Source organism: Manacus vitellinus, unplaced genomic scaffold, assembly GCF_001715985.3.
Source record: "Manacus vitellinus isolate BGI_N305 unplaced genomic scaffold, ASM171598v3 scaffold_9_pilon, whole genome shotgun sequence".
Taxonomy (NCBI): domain Eukaryota; kingdom Metazoa; phylum Chordata; class Aves; order Passeriformes; family Pipridae; genus Manacus; species Manacus vitellinus.
In genome coordinates, this window is record NW_021940917.1 from 2,604,148 (window position 1) to 2,624,472 (window position 20,325).

General features: G+C 35.7%; 1 protein-coding gene across 4 annotated transcripts in view; it reads left to right on the forward strand.

Annotated features, from left to right (window-relative positions):
* TRPM3 (transient receptor potential cation channel subfamily M member 3) overlaps window positions 1-20,325 on the forward strand; it is a 409,575-nt gene that overhangs the window by 275,551 nt on the left and 113,699 nt on the right. For all 4 annotated transcript variants that reach the window (XM_018085992.2, XM_018085991.2, XM_018085995.1 and 1 more), the window contains exons 2-5: window positions 3,081-3,160; window positions 3,822-4,026; window positions 11,770-11,983; window positions 14,783-14,907. In XM_018085992.2, coding sequence (XP_017941481.1) covers window positions 3,081-3,160; window positions 3,822-4,026; window positions 11,770-11,983; window positions 14,783-14,907 — 624 coding nt within the window. The remainder of the gene's footprint in view (window positions 1-3,080; window positions 3,161-3,821; window positions 4,027-11,769; window positions 11,984-14,782; window positions 14,908-20,325) is intronic.

Sequence of the window (20,325 nt, forward strand, 5' to 3'; positions counted from 1 at the left end):
ACAGTGTTTCTTTTGAAGGATTGGTTTTCCTGGGTCGAATTTAAGAACTCAGAGCATCTTATCACACTTTCACCAGCTCGTGTTCTCAGGGGGAAAAAAGAGAGGGAAAAAAAGCCCATCAAGGCTTGTGCCAGCTAAATCCAAGCTCTCAAGGGATTTGTTTTTCTTTAGGCGTCAGATTAGATGTTCAAACCAAGCAGTGCTGTGGGGCCACGGGTCAGTGCCCACTGAACCCTTAACAAGGCTAATCCCACAGCAGCACATTCCAAGCGGCTAATGGGTGCAAGGGCTTTGCTGGCTCTCACATCTCTGTGCTGGGGGCAGAGCAAGAGCCTTGTTCAGCGGTCGCAAATGTGTTATTAGCAATGACCAGCAGTGGCGAAACGTGGAAAGCAGATTTTCCTCCAGGACAGGCTTAAACACCAAGTTTGATGCTCAGGTAAAGAAGAGGGAGAAAAAAAGTGTTCTTGGTGGGATTTTACGGCTAGGTTAATAAAGAGAGAGACTTACCTAGGGAGCTGAGCTATGAATAATCTAAATTCAAGTATGGCATGCACTTTATGAATTTCCTGTGGACTTTAAATTGGTTTATGAATTACTACTAAAGGAGTATTTGTGAAATAAGAGAAAGAGAAGATAAGCTTCTTGCTCTACTAGTTTTGAATATTCTTTGCTGTAATTTTCTGAAGTTTTTATTACTTTATTATTTCAGATTGTTAATAAGAGTTTAGTGCAGACAGTTTAGTGATGAATGTGTTTATTTACCAAAGTTATTCTATTGTGGAGACTCTACGGCAAGTAACATAATCTGAACTTTGTACTTCATTGCAAGTTATATCTGTCATGGAAAGATAACTGGTATGAGACAGTGAAGCCAGATGCTTTCTTTTAAATTTGGAAGGACGAGGAAATACGAAATTAGTAAATCATGTATTTTGGCATCATGACTCTGTTGGGTAGGATAGTATATTGTTTGAGATCTAAAAGCTGGAAAGTTTTTTTTCGTGATGAGAATAAAGGAGTTTTTTAAATCAGACTATTTGTGCAATATTACCTTTGATGAAAATTCAAATGCATATTATTATTATTATTATTATTATTATTATTATTATTATTGTTATATTTAACATAGCTATGTTTCTTTTCTGCTTGCAAAGACTGTATGAGAAAGAGTAGGAAAAATGTCACTTTATTGGTTTTTGAAAGCTTACTTCTATACCTAAAGAAAAAATTTTCAGTAAAGTACCTGTTATGGCATCTTTTTGTATTGCATCTTGAGAGAAATTTGGCTAGTGACCATCTTTAAAAAAGACACTAGGTCTATGTAGTCAGGAAATTCACCAAGGTAAATTATTTGCAGAAAATTATGAAAAATATAAGTATTTAATAAAGGATATTTAGAAGTTATAATAAATTACAACTTTAAGGTAATCTCTTCAGTGTAAAGTAAAACTGTGTTAGCTTCTTCAGAATTTCTGTTTAACTGGCCTTTGCTTAAACAAAACAAACCTTGCCAACGTTCTATAATATATTAACTTTTTGTTTGCTACAGTAAGGAAGATCAGTCAAATACAGTTTTATTTAATGATTTTAATTGACTCTTATTTTTTCTGACTGTAGAAGTCTCCTATTTCAAAATTTGAAGTCTAGCAGACTTTTCAAATAAAAATGCAAGGAGAAGAAAGATGAAATATTGCCAAGTAACATCAGTGACCACTAGATCCAACAAGGAATTATCTTCTGTGTGAAAGGCAAAAGAATAACTTTTTATGTACTGGGACTGATAAGTAATGAATGTAGCAAGAAATTCTTATTATGGTACTTTATAGCTTGTGCTAGTGATATTCACTGAAAACATGGAAAACAGGATAGAGATTTAGTTGAGAAAAAAGTAACACTAGGCTGTGAGGTAACATTAGTTAGTAAAAGTAATACATACATAGGTTACCATCTAACTTTCCACGGTAAAAGGTAAGATTAATTAGTTAGGTTACATTACACAGGCAATTCCATATGTTCTCTTTTCATAGAGGCAGGATACTCATATTTCCTTTAAATTCTCCAAAGTTCATTTTGCATTACTTAATTCTCAGATAATTTTGTCATAGTTCATAGTTTTGTTTATCCTGTGCAGTAAAGTAGGGAATTTTATTATTTAAATAGATTTTATAAAGTATGTCTGTTTGAAATGATTTTTAAAGGAAAGTTTTAACTCATCTCCTTATTAAATGAAATAATTGAATTCTATCTGGTTGAATGTTTTAGAGAGCTTGCTAGAACTGATATGGAGCAAAGACTTCCTAGATAATTAAAATTATTTCAAAACTCTGAAAGTCTCTCCTTTGTGGTTTTGTGTTTGAGGTTTGGGTTTTTCTTCTTTCCTACCCATCTATCTTCCTTTTTCTAAAAGGTTTGTTGTGTATTTGAAAAGTAAGAATATGCTGAGGGAAATTTCTTGCTTTTCTATGAATATGAGGGGAAAGTGTTATGAACAGGCATAGCTTCACTGAACTGTTTCAGAGATTACCTCAGCCACCTCATCTGAGTCAATGCATCAAAGTTTTTTTGTCTTGTTTCAGAAAGAGAACTTCCTCTTTTTTTTCTTTTCTTATTAAGATGTTCACATAGGAAACTATGTAAACCTCTATCTTAAACAGCACTCTCAGTACTTGTGTAAAAAAATTGTTTGGTTTTTTTTTAATTAGAGATGACTTAATTGTATTACTAAAATGGAAATAGACTTTTTAAAGCTTTTTCAATGAATAGGTGTATTTTTTTCTCTGCCATGAAGAAAGCTTTACAGTTTAATTCTTCTCCAGTGATTCCTGCTATGAGAATATAGGTGACAGGATCAAAGTCACCTGGCTAGTGAATATGAAAACAACCTTAAGGGCTTGTGTTGGGTGCTCAGTTCTAGAAGGAAGTCATATTCTAATGGAAAATGTTTGCTCTGAGCAAAATGTGCATTGTGTGTCTGCAAAGTCAGTAAAGTTTTTTTCTTTGGAGTTTCTCTTCAGTTGTATTATAATTTGTGTTTAATAAGCAAACAGATCTCATGGCATTTCCTTTCTCTTTTTTAGGCACAGAAATCATGGATAGAAAGAGCATTTTACAAGAGAGAATGTGTTCATATCATACCCAGCACCAAAGACCCCCATAGGTAATTGCATGGTACTTGTATGAAAAATGAAAGTTGATTGAAAAAAAGTCTCTCTCTCTATATATATGCATAAAATATATATGGATATAAATATTTTGTAAACTTATTTGTTCAGAAGGTGGTTGAATTACAGATGGAGTGATGGATTCCTATAGGCATTATTTGTTTACATTTCAAAACTTATTTCATAAAAATAAAAAAAAACAACAGATAAATCAAAGGTGGATCAGCATCTGTGTTAAATTTCCTTATCTTCTTAGTTCAATATTCAGTGCATTGAATGTTTACCTAAATTGGATGTGTGACACAATACTGTCAAAAGAAAATAAATGCAGTAAACTAGCAATTTAAAATATGTGCTAGTCCATGAAAAAAAAAAGCTGATTATTTGTCCTGATGTCATCTGAAGACAACAGAAAATGTTCTTTATTTTGTACATATTTAGGACAAAGCATGGTTTTATTGAAATACAGGAGAGCTCAAAGTAAAAAAGACCATAGAAAGCAAAGATAATATACATACTATATTACTTCCATACAACAAAGCCTTTAGAGAGCAGGAAAACGGAGTTGAAAAGGGGTTGGATTTTCTTTGAAGTTTGTTTTCCTGTTCAGTTTATACATGCACGTGACTCAAGTTTTCTGTTTGTTTAATGTCATAGGTGTTGCTGTGGGCGTCTAACAGGTCAACATATTGGACAGCCTCCAAGCGCCTCTGTTACTCAGAATGAGAAAAATGAAACCAGGCTCACTCGCAATGACATCCAGTCGGAGAAGTGGTCCATCAGCAAGCACACGCAGCTCAGCCCGACGGACGCTTTTGGAACCATTGAGTTCCAAGGAGGAGGCCACTCCAATAAAGCCATGGTAACCATGTTTTTCTCTTAGATAAATAATGCTGCTAGCTAAAGATAGGCATTCACAAAGAAGGAACAGCGTTCTTTCTTAGCTTCATGTTAAAGTATTATTGTGTGTGGGACCGTAGTGTATGTTTTTATGTGTCATGTGCCAAAGAGTGGGCGAACAAAATTAACTGTAAAAGCTGGACTACAGTGTAAGAGGGGCTACCTTTATGAAGAATGAAGACAAATTAATGTGTTGCTACCTTGATTTTCTTCCAATGGCTAGTCATCCCTCTTTTTCTGAATAATTTTAGAGTTCAACTATAATTGCTGGCTGTGTCTGCAAAGCTGAAAAATATACCTAATTCCTTTTAGTATTCCTCCAGGCATGTATCAGAGGATAGACCAGTTAGACTCATTGGTTCATATTTCAGTGAAATAAGATGTCCCATCAAGTGTCTAATCTAGGAATTGGGAAATACCTATTCTTCCACAAACTTCCTTGAGCAAGGAGTTACTCCTTACCTATGGAGAGATACCAAAGTATATTAATCTGAAGGCATTGCTCCACTAATTTGAAGAGATGTTTCCAGCACACACACTAACCCGTGTATGTATTTTTCCTATGAGGAACCCTTCCGTGAAAGGAAGAATTCCTCTGACTCTATTTAAACTACTGAACCTGGGAGTTTGGGAATGAAAGATGACTACCTAGCACATCATGGCCAAGACACTGCTTTGGGCAGCACTGAGGGCAGAAGCAGAGCTCCTGAGTGCTCTCAGAATAATCTGCCCAGCAACCCAATACTGTCTCCTGCACATGAATTCTTCCCACAAGGTGTCTCAGATCTGTTTTAAGGGACAGAGATTAGAGACAATGAAAATCTCAGGTACTATGCTAGCAAGAGACAAATATTTTCCTCAGATGTTGACAGAAGTGCTGGAATCGGAATGATTACTTGAGTGGATGGTACTGTTTATGCAGATGGATGGCTTCTTTTGATAGAAACCAAAAAGCACTACTGCACCAAGAAATAGAAAATTAAGTAATCTCTCTGAGAGTACCGCAGACACCATATGTTCAGTTGATAACCAATCACCTAAAAATCTGCAAGGCCATTTCTAGAGAGACTCTGATTAGTAAATAACATTTGGTTAGTGTGAATAAATTGTCAACTCCTTCAGCGCTGAAATAAACCAGACTGTGCTGTTTGTATCTTCAAAAACAGTGGAAAAAAACCAAAAAGCTTTTAATCCAAGCTGAGAAAGATTCAGAGATACAGTAATAATGAATGTTATTAACCGTATATGGATACTTTGCATTAAATCACTGCTTATGAGAAAGATAATCAATAGAGCTTTTTCAGTGATGTCCTTGAAGATTGCTATAAAACAACAAACAGCCCTGCCAAGACAAAAGTAGTCTTAGACAGCCAAGAAATGATGAAGCTTTTAGGGAAGCTGTTGCTACGAATTTCTCTAGAGGATTTCTGGTCTTTGCTGGGATTTTGATGTCCTGGCATAGTGTCAGAAGAGACAGGAGATGCTTCAAGGTATATACTCTGTGCTCAAAAGAAAACAATTGAAGTGAAACTGTGGAGGTAAAATTGGAATTCAGTACAAAAGAAAGAAAAACTTCACCACAGAGTGCAGCCAGGAATGAAACCATGAGGAATTTAGTGGGGAAAAAGAAAGAAAAAAAAAAGAAAAAAAGAGGGAAAAAAAGGACTTAAACTATGAGAGACCTAAATAACAAATTAAAACTTAGAAAAGACTACAAACATTTAATGCTGGAAAAAATCCAGCTTTATATTGACAGTACTAGAATCAGGAAGATAGTTGCATTTACCATCTATTCATAGTCATTAAACCCCACCAAAAACATAGGAAACACCAAATTCTTCATGAACTAAAAACACCTGTAAGAGCTCCAGAAGTTCAATCATCTAACTAGTGGGAAAAATGCTTCAAATTAAACAATTTGATAAATATCCCTTGAATGGGTGTCATGCTTGGTTACCAACAATGAAAAAAGTATCTTTCATAGGACCAAAACACAAATAAGGAGGCTTGCATATCCATTAATTGTACCTTTTTTAAATGAACAAATTAAAGAGCTTTGTTATAGTTTGCTGTGTTTACCACTGAAAACAATATGAAGGTGTCCTTATGCTCTTATTTCCAGCCCCAAATATTATTTTAGGGTACACTGTGGTCAAAGAGTTGCCTAAGTTGTTGTTGCAGTTTTATTAACAGAGGTAATTAAACTTCTGTCTCTGAATTTACTGGCTCTGAAGTCTTTCCCATAATAAGTAAAACTTACCAAATCAGAAGCTTTCTATGGAAGCCGAGAGTTTGCTCAATAGAAGCAGCCAACCACTTTTGCCAGCAGAGGAGGGGGGAAGGAGCAATTATATTGAAAAATAAGGGTTAGAAAAAAGGAATAAGTACATAATAGTCCTTGGAAACCTTCTCGTTCAGGGAAAACATTCTCAAACCCAAATGCAGAGCAGCTGACTAACATGAGTAGGGGAAGAGAGAAAAAGGGAGAAAATATTATAGGCAGATATTTATTCCTTTCGAAAAATATGTTATATTAGTTATTTTCAAGGTACTGGCTACCAAATAAAACTATGGCATGGGAACTGAATTTTGCTGACAATCATGGTAGGTTAATATTGTGCCTATTGGCTAATAAAATAACCTTACAAAGCAGGAAGATTTGGCAAGCTGACCAAAATCAAGGAAAGCCTCAGAGGAAGAATTTTGCACCTATTCCCTATTTTATTTGATTATATGGATGCCCACACATGAAAATTATTAAGCAAGGAAAACACAGAACTAAGGAGTATTATCTTGGTCTGTGCTAACGGGAAAACTGCTAATTTTTTCTGAATCAGACTATGAGGAATTAGGTGGGGTTTATTAATGAAAACCATAACCTCAGATTTATAATTGGGAAACCAATTAATTAATGGAAAATATTATTGCATGTAAGACTGACAGATAATTATTTTTGCCATTTGAACTAAGAGAATTAGATTTTAGTACAAAATATATAATAAGTATAATTGTACTTTTCATGATATAATATTGTATCACTTGTCACAAGACAACTAACAATGGGATCTTCTGCTATGGAAATGAAAATTGCACTTAAATTATAATAGAATACATGTATTTGGAACAAAATAGAAAAGATATAGGTTTCCATATTGTCAATAAAACTGACTGGGCCATTAATTTCAAATCCACAGCCACGTAGAACAAAAATTTCCAAATGGCATGAATTTTGCTAATGCCATTGAGTTGTTAAAGTGTCTTCAGTGCAGCTGCACTAACTTCCTTAAATCAATAATGTGAATAGCTCAGGGTGCAGCAGATTATATAGAAACACATAGCTGAGATTAGGTAAGGTTGGTTAACAAGATCGGTTACTAAAAGGGCCTTTTCTTCAGTCTTCATGTGATCACAGATAATCCTACAACAAGTCTGTGGTATTTAGACCTCTGTCACTCTCATATTTTCTACAAGTGACTGACCCCATTAATATGTAGGCAACACAATTAGCAGTTTTGCTTGGTAACATTTACATTGTTTTTACAGCAGATTACCACTGTAAAAAGATCTGAGAGAGATATGGATATACATTAACTTTATTAATACCTTTTACAAATAAATCAGTTGATTAATAAAAATACAGGAAAATTAATAAAAGCTGACCTTCTTTATATAAGTTGGCTCTTACTAGTTTAAGAAATATGTATGAGTTTGTCTAACTATATACTAGCGATTTATAACACTAAGTCAGAAAGCAATTATCAAACTAATGTGAGTGATTCCATTCCTATTATGAGCAATATTCCAAACAATTTATAAATGTATTCTATTCATCAGTGGACCAGTTAAGACAATATTGCTGTGATGCATTTTGCACTGTACTTGTGACCAAACTAAACCCATTTTTTTAATATACTATCTGCCTTTACACACACATACACAAAACACTTTAACATTCTTTCATTAATTGGTGGTCCTGGATTTCCTAACAACTTCTTTAAAGGATTGCTATTTACAGAACTAAAATTTCTTTGATCATGTGTTTTCAAGGTTAGATGGAAGATGGCTGTTTGAAAAGCTTTGGTGAGTTAAATACATTCATTCTCATTGAATGCATTCCAATAATACATTTAATATGCACAGTAAAATGCTTAAATATGTTTGCAGCTGCGAAAAACCAAAGTTTACTTCAGTGTTATCTCCTTAACCTTTCTTATGGAAGCATTAAAAGAACATCAGTAGAATTCCAATGAACATGAACATTGGAATATTTAATATTCAGATCCTCAAAACTTTATTAAGGATATTTGGAAATCAACCACATAAAAAAGGTATTTTTCTTTTTTTAAAATATATTGAATTTTATCAAAACTATATAAAAAGGACCTTAAAAGCCGTCAGGGCTTTTGAGAGAAAAAAAAAGAGAGATAATCCTGTAACGTGCATAAACCGTGGAAAGGCAGCAAACATTCTTTCGGTTACAGTAAATTAATTCTTAAAAAATATTTACAGAATTTAAAACATGGTGTCCTGTGTGGAGAAAAAGGGAAATAACACAGACAAACATTTATTAAAAGGACATTTAAATCAATGAGAGTCCTTCCACTAACAATTTAGTGGAACGTGGATGAGAACAAGATGTTAAGAAGAAATAATTTATACAGAACCAGTCTGGTTTTAGTCTAAGTGACAGTTTTTCTCTTGAATTCAGTGAGAATTGCATCAAACTTATTTTTTATGTGAGGATCATACTTTGAGGGAACTAGTCTTTAATTTGAAGATATGTCTGCAGTGATAGAAACTTATTTACCAAAGAGAAACACAGGAGCAGTGTTAGAATGCAGATCACAAAATGTTCCCTGAATAGATTTACTCTGAAAAAATGCACCAAAATTCTGAATCTCTTTATTTTATTCATTGAGACTCTCATCTGCAGTCATTCACCAAGTGCTTTAATGAAACAGCTGTGTTTGGGTAACAGAATAGTAATTCTACCTCTCAGGAACTTTGGCTTTTGCCCTTGGGCACTGGAGTCAAACTTGCAAGCCTCTGGCTGTTTGACTGATGATGGGCACAGCTATGTTCTAAGACAATACTTGACAAAAAATAGAAAGAACAACTGGCGTCAAATGGCGCTCTTGATGACTACGACTGTGCTGGTTTAGGGATCAAAAGGGCATGACAACTTGAACTTGATGATTTATCGTTTCACCATTCTATGCTGATGTCAGTCAGGTCAGTCTGTACTTTTGCTTTTTAACTAGTCAACATGTTAAATGATGGCCAAAAATCATTTCAAACATACCAAGCTGAAAATTGTGTCTGTAAGAGCAAAAATTAATCAGTCATAAAAACAGTCATAAACACTGAGTGCTATGCACAGAAGAAAAATCACAATGTTTGGCACCATTGCCAAAAACTTCTAAAACAATAAATCCTATCTATGACGATTTAAATTTTAATTTACACGAATAAAACTTTATGATCTATTTTTCCTTAAATTTCCTCTTCATAAAGTTATCATAAATATAGAGGGGTTTTGCCTTCAGTATAAGGAACAAGCTGTTGTTTGCGATAAAAGATGTCTATATTTCAAATAAATGCAAGCAAATATTTCTTCCAACTTTCTGATTCACTATATAGACTTGTATTTATTGAAATTCAGAGGTCTTCCTGTATAAGAGTAATACATAGGCTTAAGAAGGTAGGAGCAGCGAAATCACATATTCTAGGGTAAAAAAAAAACAACTAAGGAATCAAAAAAAATCAGTAGCTGAATAATGGTATCTGATGCCATTTGTATCTTCATTTTAATATCATCCCAGATGATGCAATAACCTCTATTTTCAGCATATTTGTATGGCCATTGCTAGTGTGAATTCATCTTAATTATCTTCTTAAGACTACCAGTAATGTCTTCACCAAAAAACAGAGTAAGGTACCAGTGTTTCCAAAACAGAATCTCCATAATTTTTCATATAGTCCCCATGAAGGATGATGTCTGTGAATGTGTCCATGAATGTCTGTGAATGGTTGTCCTTTGCAACCTCAGATGTCCCTAAAGACAGAAAAAGGGGAATCAGGATTAGCCTTCTTACACCCCCTCCAATGTGTTAAAACTCTGAGAGCTCTCAAATCCCGACTTAAAAATTATTAACATCTCAATCTAGTCAGTGGTATCAGGTGCCATACCAGATTTCATCCCACACTGGAAATTGAATGAATTTCTGAGCTACTGAGGAGGCAGTTCATCTATATATCAACTTGAGGGTACATTTTTGTCAGACATGTATTTTCTGTGTCCATTAGCTACTATGAATTTGCCTGTCTGCTGTGGGGAGCATTACTGATGCACTGGGGCAAATGTGTATTCCCAAGTTCTTCCTCAGCTTTTAGTTTGGCTGTGTCCCAGCTCCCCCAACTATTTGTGCAAACAGGATTTGCTTCCAGAAATGTTAAGAATATATGTCCACTGTGCAACAACCCATTCTTGCAAAAACCTCTGTCTATTAGCAATTTCCCCTGGAAAATGTCAAGTCCTTATTTCTTATTCAACTAGAAAAAAATCCACTTTGTTATCATATGATATTACTAAAAAAGAACAAACCTTTGGCAAGAAATATTAATCAGACACATCAGAAAAGGACAAAATGGTTACATAATATATTTGGATATTGTAGTACCTGGCATTTCACAATGAATAAGCTAGAACTAGGTATTCCTCTGATTGAAAGCAAAGGAGCCTCTATTATACACCTGATGTCTGTGCTGACAACCAATCAAGGGAAAGGCTACTGAAGTAGCTCTACAGGCAGTGATTCAATCAGCAATTTGATAGATGAGTGGCTTTCTGTAACCTATTTTATTTTATTAAGAGCGTCTTTCCAGACCTTAGCAGCTATAGAAATATTTTTTCCTCTTGCAGCTTGTTTCTGCTATGTAATTAGAAATGAAAAAAGGATCACCTGCCCTGTCATGGGTTCTGTGAAACCCTTCATGCATCAGCAATAGAAAGAGCAGGAGAAAGAGCCAAAAGAAAAGCTTGCCAGAGAGAGAGACAGGTATCTGTGTGACATGGTAGTGCTATACAAGTTTTGAAGGCAGTTGTTATCTTTGAGCACACACAGATGGGCATGATCTACCCTGGTGCAAAATGCTGCAGATGTAGCACAGAACAGCCAACCACTGGAAATGCATAAATTTGTTTCAGAGCACTTTAGGGTCTAGTGTCTTGTTGGGCAAGTTCATGAATCTGTAAAAATTCTTCTGTAAGTGATAGTTAGCATTCTTTCTTCTGAAAAGTACATATTTAGTAGTCTTGTTCAGTTTAAACTTGTGTATGCTTGAATAAGTCACCTTGTTTCTGTTATTTCTTACTTTTTGAGAGTTTGACTTGGTTAACTTGAAAATGAGGTAGAATTGAATACACAGTTGTGATTCTGACTACCTAGGTTGTCTTTGGCAGACCACTTACATTTTTGTTCCATTTTTTCATCTATATGAAAATGCTTAGCATTGCTAAGCATTTTGAAACAATTAATTTCCCCAAAAAAAGAAAGTTATCCAGACCATGAATTGCAAGTGTTCCATTATTCCTAGTTTTCTAACTTGTCTTTTTTCAGTGATTTATTGGGGTGGATCATATGCATTGGAAACCAGTGGGTATAACCAATCTTTTTTTTCTCTGCTACTGCCCTTGTTTCTGTAGTATGTACGTGTGTCTTTTGACACCAAACCTGACCTTCTTCTGCATCTGATGACCAAAGAATGGCAACTTGAGCTCCCCAAACTTCTCATCTCTGTGCACGGGGGCCTTCAGAATTTTGAACTTCAGCCAAAACTCAAACAAGTCTTTGGAAAAGGCCTTATTAAGGCTGCTATGACAACTGGAGCATGGATATTCACTGGAGGAGTAAACACAGGTAACAGGAACATTGAAATAACAGCAATGGCATCTAAGAGACCTCATCAGAGAAAAAAAGTAGGACTGATGAGATTGAGAAGCCATTCTGTGTTTTATTTTATTAGTCATTTCTGTACTATGTGTAAACAAGAAAATGCCAAGTTCATACCAGCCTGGAAGCTGGTATAAAGCAGAATAAAAAGTTTTCTAAAATACGAAAAGCACACAGTGGAACTAAAAATAAAGCCTCCTGGGAGGCAATTATATTAGTATATTGCCCATTGAAGACTTTAAAAAATCAACCATAAGCTGCAGGGAAGGACTACTAACCAAAAAAGTCAAACTCTTACTACACAAAACAGAATACATTTTCATCCAGAAAAGACCTATATTTTATCTTATAAGATGATCTGAAGTATACAAGGAAAAACATTCTAGTTTTTGAATGTGGCAGAAAACTTTTCCTTTCTTGTAGAGAGCTTACCCTAATTTTTTTGCTATTACTCTTTCAGCAAGAGCAATATCATTGCCATTTCTCTTTGAAGAACATTCTATATAGGTGTCCTAATGACCCAAGATAGCAGCTGGCCCAGGTCTGCTAGTAGACCCCATGTAAGTTTTGGGAATAAGCTGAAAAACACAGGTCCCCAGACAAAAAAAGTTTGGCATTGACTTCTCAGTTACACTCGCTGAAGGAGGCAGAAAGCAGAAGAGATTCAGGGGAAAGTCAAAGAGTTCTGCTAGAGATATATGCAAAAATTTTGAGCTAAGACATGTACTTGTAAAATCTTATGTCATTCTCATTTGCTGCAGTAACAAAGCTATAATTTTTTACTTCAGTAATCTCAAAGAGTGTATCTTAGTGTCTCTGGAAAACAATGTAATCATTCTATCATGTGTTAATTTTAGTGCACTGTAGATCAACTCCTACATATTTGAATATAAATGCCTAATAGGTGTCTTGGGCTTCTTAGTTTCCAGAGCACATCAAATTTAAAACAACATTCAGTTTTATCACTGCAGCAGTAAGAATAGGATATAATCATAGAACACACCAAGTTGGAAGGGACTCACAAGAATCAAAGAACCAACTCCTGGCCCTGCACAGGACAGACCCAAGAGTCACCCTATGTGCCTGAGACTGTTGTCCAAACGCTTCCTGAACTTTGGCAGGCCTGGTGTTGGAAGAAAGCAGAGAAGAGGCATAGCTTCTGGAGGTTTAGATAAATAGACAGACTTGCATATATGTAATATGCCCCACATCTCTTAAGAACAAGGGACAAAGTCAGGTTAATTTTGGTCTTTGTACTGTGATGATAATAACATTAGTTGCCAGATACTCTTGTATGGCAAAGACAGATATAAATTTTGTATTAAAAACATATAAATTTTATGTTTAATGTGCGGTAGAAAAATGTACATGTTATACTCTTAATGCAGTGGATGACCACAGGAACTGTGGAAATCAAACTACAGAAATTTTGTTAAAAAAAGGACAGATTTGGCAAATGCACAACTGCTTTATACTGTTTTTCAAATCATCATAGTTGCAAATGCTAAAACAATACAAATGAACCAGAAAAGTCAGCATAAATAAGTTATTGTTTTTTCTGTAATCAAAAATTATCTAGACAAAACAATGTGGTTCAAGTGGCTTTGTGATGTTTAAAAAACATGTAACATCAGAAGCAGTTCTGTGATATCAGTTACCTCTGACTGCTGTCTTTGATTTCTGGAGCAAAGCAGTTGGTTGCTCCAGGTTTACATTTTCAAACTGTGGAGGTGAAAATTATTTGTGAAATTGTACCAGTTGAGAATTTCTTAGTACAGTCTTTTTTGTTGACAATGAGTTTTAAAACTGGGTTTCTCTTAAGGAAAATTATAATTGAAAAATCCTGGAAAACTGTTATTGGACTGAGAATCAGCAATGTGACAGTGATAGCATACTTGGCTATAAACATGACTGGTAAATTACTTAAACTGATTGTTCTGAATATTCATGTTACGCCAAAAGTTGATTATTCTAAATAGCAGAAATTTTTTGCACTCTGGGCAGATTTTCTGCTTTAAATCCTGAAAAAAAAAGAAAACTGAGAAACTGAGAAACTCACAGGTCTGCTTCAGTGCAGCCACATCCTAAAAATAGTTCTTAATAGTCAGATTTTAAAAAATTATTTTATTAAAACGAAAAAGGAATGACACTTTTCCTTTGCACAGAAGTATCACTGAAATTGTCAAAGCTGGTCTAGATCAAGCAAGGAGCACCTGGAAGAGAGCAGGGGAGCAGTCATTCTCTCTACACTAGTTTCTATTTTCGCACTGATTGCCAGGGATGGTTTAATACTCTGCTGGAAACTGTCTCAGGTGACTGAGTAGCATAATGATGTTTCCACACTAACGTCCTTTATGGGACCATTTGTGCATGAGCTACACTTTTGGAGAGTTTGGGGGGATGGAGGTAGAGGGGGACAGTCAGTTCATGTCCTTCTTTCTATGCTTAGAAATGCACAAATGCTTGCATGCACATCTATATGTGAGCACAAGTGCAGATTAATAATCTGCAGTCAACTGTCAGTATCTTCATTCTTATTTCTAGAGCTGTGTATTTTTTTCTAATTACTTCATTTAGTTTGTATATTCAATAAAACAGATTTAAAGAAATACTCTAATAATAATAAATAGGAATATACTCATAGCTTTATTTAATTGTAAGTATAAACATAGGTATTCCCTAAAAGCAAGTCTATATTAAATCCATATGACAGTGAACAAAAAGGACTTAATTTTGAATTTCTGTTTTATGCTGTTTCTTTCCCAGGAGTCATTCGGCATGTTGGAGATGCACTGAAAGATCATGCCTCAAAGTCTCGAGGGAAGATCTGCACCATCGGTATAGCTCCCTGGGGGATTGTGGAAAATCAAGAGGATCTGATTGGCAAAGATGTAAGCCCTATATATCTAAATCTTCCAGTTACTTTTCCTGTCCTCTCCATCTCTCACTTAACGATTCCTCTTAGAATTATTGTCTGTAGCAAAAAATTAATATATACACAGGTTTTCTATTATGGTTGATGGTGGTTTTGACATGGCAACAATAAAAATTCATGCACTGTATGTTCTTTAAAAATAAATTATAAAGAAATTTCATTACATGCTATTCTTGAAAATATGTTAAAGATTCATTCTTAGAATTTTATGACTCCTGAAAAGTGCCTAAGAAAACACTGATTGCAAGGCTAGAAGTCTGATTTATTTTTAAACAATACTGTAATGCATTGGGTAAATTCAGAATTGTAGACTGTCCTCCTTAAAATATATTCCCTTCTATACATTTTTGTTGATGCAATTTTGAAGGATCTTATAAATGATACATAAGATCAGCCCTCAATTCACTTCAGTCACTTTCTGAAGGGCAGGGTAGGTGTTTCTCCTACTCTTTCACATCATTCTTCTCTTTTAAAACTATTAACAGAAAGATGAACCCCCTCACCTCTGGTTCATTCCCAAGCAATCTACCTGAGAACCAGTGACTAACTCTGAGTGGAGGAGATACAGTTTCCATTCTGCATAAAGAACTTTTTTCTGGTCTGCATTAGTCTAACCCATCCATCTCTGTATGCTCATCCATTAGCAAGTTGGGAAGGGAAGGAAGATTCAAGTATCAGTTAGGTCAGAGGAATTACAATGAGTATGAAGAAAATGATCCAACTGGAGTTCATTGCAATTCACTATTAAAGTACAGCCATTAGAGGAAATCGTATTAGTGTGAGGTTTTGCACTCTAATACCACACAAACAGGATGGGACTTTGCAGCAGTAATTGAGTCACTAATGAACTCTTCTGAGATGCAGTGAGTCACTAATGAACTCTTCTGAGATGCAGTGCAGGTGACTAGAAAAAATAGCTAAACATAAAGATGGGTAATACACACATTGATTTCAAATAAGCAGTCTTTAGTGACCATGCATGGAGTTTTGGAAACATTGCAAGAATGAAGAGGTCAAAAAAGAACATCAAATTTTGAATTTTTGTATTTTGGAACATTGCTTTTCCTTCCTTATTTATTTCCACCTGTTGGAAAGCTACCTACCTCTGTTCTCAGGTAGACACAAGCACTTTAGGGGCATATGGAGCCTTCTTTTGCAGAAAGAGCTAAAGAAAGAAGTTGATTCCCACCTAACTGGAACAGATTCCCTGATTTCTGATTTCTTTAAGCAATGCTTTCTTCTAAATATCCTTCCAATTTCATAGGAAATCGAGCAGTTGTATGGTAATTTTTTTTTTAAAAAAGAAGGTTTTTGGTTAAATCAAAAAAAGATTAATACTCTTATCACAGAAAGTGACAAAAGTTTAATATAAAATAAGAATAACAATTTGAGTAAAGTCTTCTATTAATGTAGACACAATTATATCAGTAGGGTTATAATTACAGTGTCATCACTAAGGACAAAAATATTTTGAAATGTATCTTTGACAGACAAAATAAAAATTTTCCTCTGAACATTCTGGCCCCTAATATTTTCATGAAATTATTGATCAGCAGTATGATGTAATGCTTAAGCACTTCTGGTTTTATTCATCTCTGATGCACGTGAAATGATACTGCTTTATGCTTACCGATATCGAATTTCATCTTCCATTTTATTGCCTCGTCAGGCTACTTTAATCCACTGAAATGTCTGTAAGCTTTTCAACTGATTAACCACAAATCCCTTACAACTATGTTGAACAGAATATGACACAGCTTGAGATAGGCCATATAAGTCATTAAATCTTCTCAGTAACAGTCTTTGCAAAAATTAACTTTTCATTCTTACTGTTTTCCCTCCCTTCCCCCATCTCTCCCTAGTTATTTATGCCTCAAACCACTTTCTCTCTTATCCAATGCATGCAGTTTCTTTAGAAGAAATTGGTGAGGAAGCTGTTTTGAAAGCTTTTTAAAAATCAAAGTGTACTATATTGACCGGCTCATTAGAGGTGAATGCAGTGAAATCAACCGAGAAGGGGAAATATAAATAGTACCCTAAGCATGTAAAATGAATCATCATCAAGTAAGAAATAAAGGCCACAAAGGATTACAGAGGGGGAAAAAAAGTCAACCAATAGTAAAAGACTTGTCAAACTCTGGTATCAATGTGGATTTATACCTATATGCAGTATGTCTAGCTAAATTATGATCAGAACTGAAGAGCTGTCAAAACATACCCTTCCAGCATGAGATAGACACAGGAAACTGTCATAGTCATGGGATTTTGAGAGCCGATGGGGGGCAGAAGCAGAGAGCTGTTGTCACTGCACATGCCCCACTCCCTGATGCCTCCCTGTGCCTCGTGGCACGCTCAGCAGAGGTGCACCTCTCCTCATGCTTCAGCCCATGCCTGGCCTGTGTGGATCTAGAATTCACAGCAGAGGGGTTTTATTATATTTACCAGTCTGTCCAAATCAGTCAGCCTTTGGGAATCTCAAGGGCCTTCCTCAGAGCCACAAAGAAAACTGAGTTAAAGAAAATAAAACTGTTGTTTGCTATTTGTTGTATTGTGATGATTAAAGATCCCTAAAGAGACATGTCTTACTCCAGTACTGTAAAAGCAATATAGCGTAAAATATTGCACCTCTTAACACTATTAGATTCTAATTTAAAAACAAAGCACACAAAGGAGTTAGTTGCCCTATTTCCTCACATTTTCCAATAGAACTGAGAAAGTGGCTTGTTGGGCGTTGTAGAAAACTGTAATTGTAAACAAGTTTCTTCCTACATACAGAATCATTCTCTCTTCTAAAAGAGTACACTTTTTAAGTCTGTAGCATTCACATCTTTACTTTCAGGGTCTGGTCAGCCCTTGTTTGGGCTTAGTTCCTAGTAACCTCAGTAAGAGACCTGGGGCAGAGATACGGACTGGCCTATTTGTAGCATATACTGAGCATTTGGACCACTGTGCTTCCAGGATCCTCTAAATTAAACCAGGAACTACCTTTACGCCTAGTGTGCCCCAGAGTAGTGAGGCTGCAGAGATGGCTTGATTTGAACAACAGCTGTTACTTTTTGAGAGGCAAAGCATGCATCTCTCTCTGAGCACACTGTCTCAAATTCTTTGCCTTCACCTAGACTGCTCAGATTCATGCACTGGTTCACATGGCACTTGCATGCTCGTTGTCATGGTGAGTTACCCTGAGAAATTTTTCAAGTGCTGTCTCTATGTTGAGTGTCGTGCCCTCAGGGAGTCTAAGCAGAACAACAGTCCTTTTAATTCAAGTTTGCTGCCACCTCAGGGTGCAAAGGCAACTGCTGCGGTTAGCCCAGCTTGTCACCTATTGGCGGAATGCCCTCAACCCATGCAGCATGAGAGCTGCTTCCCAGCATATCTGCTGTTGCATTCATTAAACTGTATTTGGAGGGACTGTCTTAAGCGTAAATGCTTCTTTCAGCTCTGCAGAGGAAGACAGGAGAACATTATTCCCTATTCACAATGCAAGGTTGGATGGGACTTCGAGCAATCTGGTCTAATTTCCCTGACCATGACAGGGGTTTTGGAACTAGATGATCTTTTAAGGTCACTGCCAACTCAAGCCATTATATGATTCTGTCTATGCAGAAAGAGGATGAGAAGACAAAGTTTTTTTCTAACCATTTCACTTGCCTGTAAAATGCAAGGGATTGAAAAGAACAAAGGAATTGGAACTGCAAGAGTCAGAAATTGAAAATCTGCTGACTGTAGTGGAAAAGCAAGTGACGTCAAGGAAATAACCTCAAAGGCTAGGATTTTCTTTCCTTCCTGAAGATTTTGCTTATCCTTTAATCAGGAAGAGCTTAGCAGTGTGGTTTGAGAAATTTTATGGTTAAAAAAAAATTCAGCTGTTCAACTATGCATATTGTGAACAGTTGAACTGAAAATAATTGTAGTCTCATTTTCCCTTCTATAAAATTTATTAATAATGAGATTCACCTTGTAGCTAAACACAGAATGAAAGCATAGCCTCCTGATATGTCCTGCAGCAGCATTAATGAGTCAGTGTGTGAAGCTGTTGGTGCTGCAACTCATTAGAGCTACAGGTCAGGCTATCACACAAAGTTTTGAGCTGTGGCTCTCAGGAACAAAACCACAAGCTCTCAGTGGAATTGCTGCACAGAAGCTTGTAATCCTACAGTGAATGGGCAACTCAAGGTATTCCTTTACTAGCAGATCTTGCTGGTGTGTGCCATCCATTTATTGAGAGATGGGGTGGGTATCGATTTAAAAATCTGTCACTGTTTCAGTTTGATTTTATTTGATTCTTCCATGTGTGAAAAAGAACCTTCCTTCTCTTTCTGACTGTGGCATGGGATACATGGTTTCTGTATCTGCAGAAGCTGGCTAATGAACATGTTCTGGCCGCATATTGATATTTGTTAAGTTATATACACTCATAGAATAACTTGTTATGAATGAGGCACTGAAAGAAACTGTGTAAAAGAAATCTGAGCCAAAACTGTCACCTGTTCTCACAGTATAGTACCCTCACTTACTGTTGGCCAGCTGTCCTCTTGGTTTTCTCAGATCTGTTTCCTCCCTTTTGCAGGATGAACAGCTTACAGAGTACCCTCTGCATGACTTTATAACAGCAAAGGAAATCTGAGAGTTGACCAAAGTGTGGCAGACATTCTCAAGTGAAAATAACACATAGAGAGGTCTCTGGCTAAAGAATTACTAACACATATTCTTTGTAAAGAATTATATCTCAATTAAAAATCTCTTTAGAACTACAAGAAGAGAGAAAAGCTTAGGAAGAAATCAATAAGTTATTGTACTCTGTTTGGAAGTATTTATGTCAAATTTGGAGTATATAATTTTGTGCATTAAAAGCACCAGAAATGAAAAATAAACAATGGCAGAACTGTGAAGAAAATTTTTTGCAGATGACGGATAGCCCAGTTGAGTTTTCTAACAAGTCACTACATAATTTCTTCAGCTACTACTTCATTTTACAAATTTTCAGGAGTTTTGTCTCTCAAAAAAAACCAAGACATACACAAACAAGGCAGGGAACAGTATTGCCAGAAAATCTTTGAAGGGTCAGCCAGGATCCCTTGACAGAACACCAACTCTTTTGTAATGTTAGTACAGTCTTACTTATGTCAATGGAGACCTGCCAAGGTATCTGACAGCCAAATTTGGCCCAGTGCTATTATTTGGTTTGTTTGTTAGCTATGAATGGGATACACCACAACAATTTTCTCTGCAGCAGAGTTTCTCCTGATGAAATCACATCAAGTGAAGTGTAGCAAAATCTTCATTGAATGGAAACTTTCTAAAGCTGTTGTGAACACAAACAACTGCCTTTGTAGTAATGCTAAGAATGGGCCAATAGTTTTTTCCAAGAAAA